Below are 10,449 nucleotides of genomic sequence, written 5' to 3' on the forward strand. Positions count from 1 at the left end.
TTTATTAGATTTTTAAAAAAGAGAAGCGAGACCTGGTAATGTTAATGGTATATGTGTACAATGTATTTGTTACAGATAATAATAAAATAAAATTGTTCTACTAAGATAATATATCAATTACTTGTGGAATGTTTTACAGACATAATGTCATAAATTATTACGCGCGAAGAGCAAGAATTTAGATCATGAAGATATATATAACAGTCCGATACATTAAGAAACGAAAAAAAACCGTGATATGTGATCAGTCAAATCATAAGTACCGTTAAATTGTTAAAGTTTTCCCGTTTAAGTTATTTGCCTACAATAAGTAGGTCGAAAAAGTATGTTATGATTCAATACAAACTACTAACACTAAAGTATTACAGTAGATCACAGATGTTATAGACCGTAAATCGTATGAAATAAGGTTATATAATTCATATCACAATGTAGCACATATAACAGTCTTCACATTTCTCAATATTACTACATGCAATAAAACAACAGCAACGACTGTATCATGTTCTAATCACTGAATGTAAATTGTATGACAAATAACAGTTAATAAAGTAGCATATCAATGAGTATTTTAGTATATACATGAATGTTGTCTTAATGAACTCTCATAATATGAGTGACATTATTAACTGCCAGAAGATCCCGAGGTTAGAACCACTTCTGCATATGTATGTGTCTTAATGTGCGCTAGATCCTCTTCTGAGTTTATCACGTGCACTTGATTGAATTTATCTTTAGCCAGGATAGTACCATCAGAAGACCACGTGCTAAGTATCGACTTATGCTTGACCAGCTGTCGTGCTTCGAAGAGTAGTGAGCTTCGCTTTTTTGTAAGATCTTCATTAATATAGGAATTCTTATACCCTTTTGATTTAAGTGAAGCTCTTTTAGAGTAAAGTTTTTGTCGAGCTCTATATGAGACGAATTTAACAATAATGTCTCTAGGACGTGTTTCATGGGCCTTCGGTGTTCCAACTCTGTGACTTCGATCAATTTCGTCTAAGGCAAGGTTCGAGCCAATAGTATTTGCCATGTCCAGTATAAGTGAATCGGTATTTTCTCCCGGTTTTTCTGGCAGGCCTGATACACGCAGACAGTTGCGTCGGCTATATTGCTGGGCACGATCCGCATCATTTTCCAGTTGAGTGACCCTTTTTCGCAATGTAGTGTTCTATTTATCTATTTTCAGCCTCGACGAGTTCGAGCCGAGTGGCCATTTCCGTTTGAATATTGTTAATGAGCGTTGGTACCAGCTTATTAATTAGGTCTTCTATCATTGAAGACATATCAGCTTTAAAAGCTGTTGCTACCTGGTTAGAGATGAACTCAAGATTCTCCGACGTTAATATAATTTGGGTCATTGTTTGACTTCCTGCTAGTATTTCGGTATTGCTTATGTTTAATGATTCAGACTGTTTTGTCTTTTTATTGTCCAAAACATCAATTGGGGATGACAGTTCGCGTTTAGATGATGCTTTTGACTTAGGGGTGGACGTATCCATTGACCTGTTGACTTTAACGGCGTATGTCCGGGAAATACTTCTTGGTAAACAAAATAACAGTAGAGTGATGTCTAATTTAACGGTTATAGTTTACAGTTATCCAGTATTTATAATATTTTCGATGTGTTATGCAATATTGGTCGTTTTCATAAGTTATATGGAGGTTTGTAGTTCTAGGATTAGGAAAATGGCGGGCGATTCGCCAATATGATTCAATGTAATGAAGAAATTGACGTCTGTCGGTATAAAATGCACAATACCTGCAGTTCCAAAAGCATTTATTTTAAGTCCAAGACTTCACATCACAATTTCCGATAATTTGCTTATAGTAAATCTCCAGAATATTACATTTTATTTATTTTTTTGCAGAGCACTAAAATTTTACAACCTCTCACAAGGGAGATCACTCTTTTTTTCCATATGTATCATATGTATAATGATTACGTCACATCGTCATAAATATGAAACGTCAACAGTGTTTTTTTGTTTTTGTTTTTTGTTGTTTTTTTTTGCATAATAACACAGACTTTCTGTTCTCTATATTCAATAGGGAAAAATGCGGGTTGTGTTAGAATTTATTTTATCTTATTCACGTCATGTACTTATCTAAGAGCGCTACAGCCCTCGCGGGACCGGGCTTCCGCACACTAGCCTAAAAGGATTTCAAAATGGCAGCGCCCTATTAACTGAGGATTTTTCCCAGACTCGTTGAATATATAATTTTGATTTTGACTTCATTTAATTTATCCACGTCATACATTTTATCTAAGAGCACTACAGCCCTCGCGGGCCTATGACCCCGCTCGGACTTTATTCGTGCCGATTCGACACTAAATTTATGTAATTTGTTGAATAACTAGAGGATATTGAATGAGTGTAGGTTCAAGGGGGAGAATCACGCTGTTCGTTACCCAAACAAACAAGATGGCGGATGCAGCCGAAAAGTAAGTGTTTCCCTTTCTTCTGAAATTCGTGATGTTCTTGTGTAAAGGTACATAAAATAACCTTCTACACAATTTTCCTGGCATGCAGGATCTTATTTCATGATGTTTCGTCCCGTACTTCATCTGAAATGCGCGTCACCAGATTCGAAGCGAGAGAATTTCCCACTGGTTTGATCGTGGTAACGTACGGCTTCTCCTCTTAAATTCATTGTTTCTTTTACATATATGTATATTAGCTGAAACCACTTCTAATGCAGTAACTCTCTGGCGTGGGTTCGATCCCAGAGAGATGCTTTGGTAGTTTAGCATGGAGGAAGGTAGTCTTGTACTGGTGTTACTCTCCAGGAACGATGGTTAGAAAACTACTCGCCTATATGACTAATATACTGTTGGGAAAAGGCGTAAAATGAAAGAAACAAAACAAAATAATAGACCTGGCTTTGTTCAATGTAAGCGGCCGCCATTTTTAAAAGTTGTGTATTTCACAGGAGGAAAATAATTATGTTTGATTCAGAGGGATATCATTTGGATACCTTTTTAAAAGAAAGAAAACTTATTTGAGGATTGTAACAGACAAAAAAAAGTGTTGACAGATGTGAAAACATTCAAAAAGCGGCTAGGAAAATGGAAAACTTGGAATTGTTCAAAGGCTGCCGCACGAACGCAGGGCTGTTTACTTATTCTTCGGACTGATTGCTGTCATTGCTTTTCAAGTTTTCATAAAGCATACGGCAGTTATTGCTCGTAGGATACTTAAATATGCCCAAATGTCATCAAGAGCAGTTTTGCATATGGAAGGAATGTATTTTTTATACTGTAAAAAACAAAAAAAAAAAATAGAGACGATATTTGGTGATTGGAGTTTGAATGAATAGAAGTAAAGTGTTCTTCTTTTTATTACTTTTGACATTTAAGTAATTTATCAATTCATCAATTTCAGCTTTGCTTTTCTTTAAACAGCCTGGCATTGTTGAAATTGGTAGTATATAATTTTCACGGATAAATCAGTAATCCACTGAAAAGTATAAAATAAATTAGTGTTATATAGTTTTTATTAAATGGCTTAATTACACTCCTGGGCACCGGTTTATGTGATAAAACAATATAATGCTCACCAGAAGCTCGCACAATAGGATTTTATTCACCACGTTCAATAACTTTGGTATTAAACCTACACCCATTCAATATCTTCTACTTATCGCATTCCCGTGCCGCTTTTGCGACCCTGTAAAATTGGTATATCACGGCCGTGCATATATTTTGACGTGACGTCATTTGGGTTTAACAAACCTAGTGTAAAGACGCATTTAATGTAAGCGTTATACTACAGGCGCGTCAATGACTGTTTCACTTTAAACGGTCTGTGATAAATATAATATTAAATTTGTGTAAGTTCATTCGCCAGAGGCTCACAAAATTCAGTATTGAACTTACACACATTCAATATTCTCTATATATTTTACTCTACTCTTTCAATAAATTCAATTTTAAACTGACACTTATTCAATATCCTCTACAGTTCATACCCAGACTTAAAAAAAAAAAAAACATAAAAGAAACGGAATGTGACATTATCCATTATCGGTCGATTTTGTTAGCTCACCTGTCACAAAGTGACAGGGTGAGCTTTTGTGATCGCTTTTCGTCCGTCGTCCGTCCGTCGTCCGTCGTCCGTAAACTTTTACTTTAAAAGACATCTTCTCATAAACCACCAAGCCAATTTCATCCAAACTTCACAGGAATGTTCCTTTGGTGGTCACCTTTGAAAATTGTTCAAAGAATTTAATTCCATGCAGAACTCTGGTTGCCATGGCAACCAAAAGAAAAAAACTTTAAATATCTTCTTCTAAAAAATCCAAAGAGCTAGAGCTTACATATTTGGCATGAAACATTTTCTAGTGAGTGTCTACCAAGTTTGTTCAAATAAAAGCCCTGGGTTCAAAATTGGCCCCGCCCCAGGGGGTCATTGATTTTCCCTATATGCATATAGTAAAAACTTAAAAAATCTTCTTTTAAAGAACCCAAAGAGCTAGAGCTAAGATATTTAGCATGAAACATCCTCTAATGGGTGTCTACCAAGTTTGTTCAAATAAAAGCCCTGCGGTCAAAATTGGCCCCGCCCCAGGGGGTCATTGATTTTCCCTATATACATATAGTAAAAACTTATAAAATCTTCTTTTAAAGAACCCAAAAAGCTAGAGCTAAGATATTTAGCATGAAACATTCTCTAATGGGTGTCTACCAAGTTTGTTCAAATAAAAGCCCTGGGGTCAAAATTGGCCCCGCCCCAGGGGGTCATTGATTTTCCCTATATGCATATAGTAAAAACTTAAAAAATCTTCTTTTAAAGAACCCAAAGAGCTAGAGCTAAGATATTTAGCATGAAACATCCTCTAATGGGTGTCTATCAAGTTTGTTCAAATAAAAGCCCTGGGGTCAAAATTAGCCCCGCCCCAGGGGGTCTTTGAATTCCCTATATGCATATAGTAAAAACTTAAAAAATCTTCTTTTAAAGAACCCTAAGAGCTAGAGCTAAGATATTTAGCATGAAACATCCTCTAACGGATGTCTACCAAGTTTGTTCAAATAAGAACCCTTGGGTCAAAATTGGCCCCGCCCCAGGGGGTCATTGATTTTCCTTATATGTGTATAGCAAAAACTTTTAAAAAATCTTCTTTTAAAAAAAACCAAATAGCTAGAGTTTAGATACTAAGCATGAAACATCTTCTAGTGAGTGTCTACCAAGTTTGTTCTTATAAAAGCCCTGGGGTCAAAATTGGCCCCGCCTCGGGGGTCATTTATTTTCCTTATATGTGTATATAGCAAAAACTTAAAAATCTTCTTTGAAAAAACCCGAATAGCTAGAGATTAGATATTTAGCATGAAACATTTTCTAGTAAGTGTCTACAAAGAGTGTTCAAATAAAAGCCCTTGGGTCAAAACTGGCCCTGCCCCAGGTATGTCATTGTTTTTAACTATATGTGTAAAGAAAAAACTTGACTTTTATTGTTCACTTCACAATATTTTACTTTTATAAATACATTTTCAAAATGTTCATTTAAAAATAAATATGAAATTGGGGGCTTGCTGTTTTAACACTGCAGTTACAGTTTAAACAGTTAAACATACAAGGAATGTTAAAAAAATATCACGTGTGCTTCTTTTCGTGAAATTCCTTTCATATGTTCAAAAACCTACCTCCAGTATATAAAATCTAGAAGAGACTTGCGACATTTATTTCTTGCATATCTACGGTGTTCCGTTTGGAAAATAGGGATTTTTTTAATTCTTCTGTACCCGCGATGCACGATGGTACTATGGTGAAGACGCGATGGTACGATGGCGAAAACACGATAGAACGATGATGAAAACGGGATGAAACGATGCTGAAAACGCGGTGTTATATTGCATTTTCAGCATAGTACTTTTTGCGTTTTCACCATCGCGCCATCGTGTTTGCATCATCGTACCATCGTATTTTCGCTATCGTGCCATCGCGCTTTCGCTGTCGTACCATCGCGCTTTCACCAACGTACCATCGCGTTTTCATCATCGTGCCATCGCACTGTCACCATCGTACTATTGCGTTTTCAAAATCGTACCATCGCGTTTTCACCATAGTGCCATCGTGCTTTCACCATCGTACCAACGTGCTTTCACCATCGAACTATCGCGTTTTTTTTATCATCGTACCATCGCGCTTTCACCATCGTGCCATCGTGAAAATTGTTTTATTTAGATAAAAAATGATATTTCTTGCATGTCAGACATATTATCCACCGTTTACACCGGTGCCAGGAAACATTGTCTACCGCCTCCGTGGTCGAGGGGTTAGAGTCGATGACTTCTAATCTAGTTACCTCTCTGGCGTGGATGCTTTGGTAGTTTAGCGCGAAGGAAGGTTGTCAAATACTGGTGTAACTCTCCAGGAACGATGGTTAGGAAACAGCCCGCCTATATGACTGAAATACTGTTGGGAAAAGGCGTAAAATGAAACAAACAAACAAACTTACACCCCCATGTTAGACATGTCGCGTGCTTTAATTGACGTCATTGCCGCGCGCCTTTTATGAATGAATTGCGTTCTTCGGATGACGTCATTTTACGGTTATGAATGAAGTTGTAAGTTCATACGCTACTATAAGAAAAAAGAGCGTAATGAAAATATCAGTTTTCGTAATTTCTGTTTGAAAAAAATTGATATGTAATATGCAAGAAAAAAAATAGAACACCAGCTGTCGGTACATACAGGAATATCTATCTCTCGGGTAACTGTTTAGCGGCAACTCGGCAGAGCCTCGTTACCGCCGTAAACAGCTACCCTCGAGCTAGATATGCCGGTCTTTTGTTGAATTTTGTTTTGAAAACTGTCTACAATTATAGAAGATGGTCTAACTAAGAAAATAAATCCGAACACCAATATCTTTAATTCAGTCGATACCGCTGTACAGAAGCTTAAAGAATTGTTTACGTCACGTCACAATGTAGCGCCAACAGCGCGTTCAAAAACAGACAAAAATATATTACTGCGCGCTGTACAATTGCAGTTGCGTAGCAACCTAGGGAATTCGTCACCATTTTTCTTTGAACGCTGATATTTCAATGAAACAACATAACGGGCTGAAATTCAAAACTGAAATATATATTATATGACCTAATATATTTAATATATATTATATATATACTATAATTTCACGTAACATGATAAAACGTAACATATTTTTTACGAACCGGGACAGTTCTGTTGAGTGATATTCTAACACTCCACTGATGTTGTCACTTTAAACAAAGAAGAAGAAAAAACGGTGTTAAACTGCCAATAATAACTGGTTAGGGACTACTTGTTTATGCGGCTGTTATGTTTTTACCCTCGGTTATATAGTTTACAAAGCCTTTTCAAACAACAATAACAAGCATTTTTATTTATATTTTCAGTTCTTATAATGTTTTCTATTCAAACAATACCGAAATAGTATTTAATTTTACCAATGAAATATGGTGCTTTATTACATGTAGTCAAATTTGTAAAAAAAAAGTATGAAATATAAACATGAAAGTGGCCGGAGTCAAAACTCATGTTTATTTTAAGGGACTTCTTTCGCCGTTTTGTTTATTATAAAAAATCTGATAAATAAAAACAAATTTTGTTCTACAAAATATCTAGAATGATAGAAAATGGTATTAATAACTAAGAAAATGAATCGAACACCAATATCTTTAATTCAGTCATTAACGCTGTGCAGACGTTTAAATAGTTGTTTACGTGACGTCACAATGTAGCAACCAAACACCGCGCGTGTTAACATTTAATATATTACTGCGCGCTGTACAACAGCAGGTGCGTAGCAAGCAAGGGGATTTTTAACCATTTTTCTTTGATAATGAAATTAAATAAAAATGTTATTTTCTTCGTTGTTCGTTAAATATGGTATTTATTTTCGATCAAATAAAAAAATATTCTCTTATTATTTAATTTAACCCATGAAATATGGTGCTATATCAGTCATATATATTTCATATTTTTAAAAAAAAAATATGAAATACAAATATGAAAGTGGGCGGAATCAAAACTCCTATTTATTTTAAGGGACTTCTTTCGCCATTGTTATTTATTTATCAGATTTTTTAACAAAATGGCAGCAGAAGTACCTTAAAATAAATACATTGCATGTAAGATTGAAATTTATTACACACCCGTGCCGATTTTGCGACTCCATAAATATGGTATTGCACGACTGTGCATATATTTTGACGTGACGTCATTAGCGTTATACAAACATAGTGTAAAGACGCGTTAAATGTAAGTGTTATACTATAGATGCGTCAGTGAAAAAATGACTCTTATTTCACTTTAAACGGTCTTGATTTTGGGTATTTGATCAATAGAATATTAAATTCGTGTATGTTCATTACTGATTGTATTGCACTCGTTGAATAAAATATTAATACACTTGTTACTATATGTAGTAACAAAATTGCCTATGATTTCAACTGATTATGAGTGTCACGTGACCTATTATGAGTTTGCGGCCCGGGGCCGAGAACTAGTTATCAGCCCGCAGAACATGTGCACGTGCACAAACTGAAACAATGACGTCATATTTTACGTCATCAAACAGTTAACTGTAAAAGTGAAAGTAGGTTGTCAGCACAAATTGCTTTATTTTCATAATGAGAGCTTAAGCGTATTTACTACAAACACATTTTTGTTACTATTGCAATTTGGAGACAAATTCATTCCGAAAAAAATGAAATTCAAACTTGCTTCTAGATTCTACTGCTTTGAACACACAAACAGTAAACATCTCTGTACAGAACAGTAGAAGATTAGACAAGAATTTCAATGAAAGAACTTTGTTGTTGTATTTCTTTTTTTAGCTCACATGTCACAAAGTGACAGGGTGAGCTTTTGTGATCGCTTTTCGTCCGTCGTCCGTCCGTCCGTAAACTTTTACTTTAAATGACATCTCCTCATAAACAACTAAGCCAATTTCATCCAAACTTCACAGGAATGTTCCTTTGGTGGTCACCTTTAAAAATTATTCAAAGAATTTAATTCCATGCAGAACTCTGGTTGCCATGGCAACCTAAAGAAAAAACTTTAAATATTTTCTTTTAAAAAACCCAAAGAGCTAGAGCTTAGATATTTGGCATGAAACATCTTCTAGTAAGTGTCTACCAAGTTTGTTCAAATAAAATCCCTGGGTTCAAAATTTGCCCCGCCCCTAGGGGGTCATTGATTTTCCTTATACATGTATGCATATAGTAAAAATTGAAAAAATCTTCTTTTAAAGAACCAAATGAGCTAGAGCTAAGATATTTAGCATGAAACATCTTCTAATGAGTGTCTAACAAGTTTGTTCAAATAAAAGCCCTGGGGTCAAAATTGGCCCCGCCCCAGGGGGTCATTGATTTTCCCTATATGCATATAGTAAAAACTTAAAAATCTTCTTTGAAAGAACTCAAAAAGCTAGAGCAAAGATATTTAGCATGAAACATGTTCTAATGGGTGTCTACCAAGTTTGTTCAAATAAAAGCCCTGGGGTCAAAATTGGCTCCGGTGTCATTGATTTTCCTTATATATGTGTATATCCAAGCAAAAACTTAAATATCTTCTTTGAAAAACCCCAAATAGCTAGAGTTTAGATATTAAGCACGAAACATGTTCTAGAAAGTTTCTACAAAGTTTGTTCGAATAAAAGTCTTGGGGTCAAAACTGGCCCCGTCCCAGGGGTGTCATTGTTTTAACTATATGTGTATGGTAAAAACTTAAAAAATCTTCTTTTAAAAAACCCAATGAGCTACAGCTTAGATGTTTAGCATGAAACATCTTCTTATGGATGTCTACCAAGTTTGTTCAAATAAAAGCCCTTGTGTTGAAATTGGCCCTGTGGGGGGTGGGGGAGGGGGCAGATCATTGTTTTTCATTATATGTGTGTAGTAAAAACTTAACATCATGAAACATTTTCTGATGGTGTCTTTCAAGTTTGTTCAAATAAAAGCCCTGGGGTTTAAACTGGCCCCACTTTGGGGGCCTATATACAGGTGAGCGACCTCAGGGCCATCATGGCCCTCTTGTTTTAAATTCTACTATTAGATCTACCAAGTGTATTAAAGACATTAATACACGTCAGAGTAGGGCCGGGAGGTGATAATCGGCCCTGAATTAATAATGGCCCTCGGGCTAAAGCCCTTGGGTCCATTATTCATTTTGCGGGCCGATTATCACCTTCCGGCCCTCTCCTACCGTGTATTCACCTCTTAATATTATGCTAGCCAGAGGCTCGCATAATTTAATTTTATTCAACTCGTGCAATAAATTCAGTATTGAACTTACACTCATCAATATCCTCTATTTTTTCACTGAGTGAAAATAAAAAAGCTGGTGTTAACAAATAAAATATATTTCAATATTATATGTAAAAAATAAATGTTCTTTTTATTTTATGCTTTTTAATTGTTTTAAGTATTTTTACTGATTTTGCCGCGTAACGTCGCGCATT

The 10,449-nt window shown here is 35.5% G+C and overlaps 1 protein-coding gene across 1 annotated transcript; it reads right to left on the reverse strand.

The window, feature by feature from the left end:
* Window positions 1–625: 625 nt before the first annotated feature.
* LOC132733306 (uncharacterized) lies at window positions 626–1,033 on the reverse strand. The gene has a single exon (XM_060719925.1). The coding sequence runs from the start codon at window positions 1,031–1,033 to the stop codon at window positions 626–628; it is 408 nt and encodes a 135-aa protein (XP_060575908.1).
* Window positions 1,034–10,449: the final 9,416 nt, after the last annotated feature.

This window comes from Ruditapes philippinarum, unplaced genomic scaffold, assembly GCF_026571515.1.
Source record: "Ruditapes philippinarum isolate M1 unplaced genomic scaffold, ASM2657151v2 ctg8607_1_1_1_1, whole genome shotgun sequence".
In the NCBI taxonomy this organism is placed as follows: domain Eukaryota; kingdom Metazoa; phylum Mollusca; class Bivalvia; order Venerida; family Veneridae; genus Ruditapes; species Ruditapes philippinarum.

Bases quoted from the DNA above. Each gene is read 5' to 3' on its own strand.
- LOC132733306 (XM_060719925.1), bottom strand. From the start codon at position 1,033: ATGGCAAATACTATTGGCTCGAACCTTGCCTTAGACGAAATTGATCGA.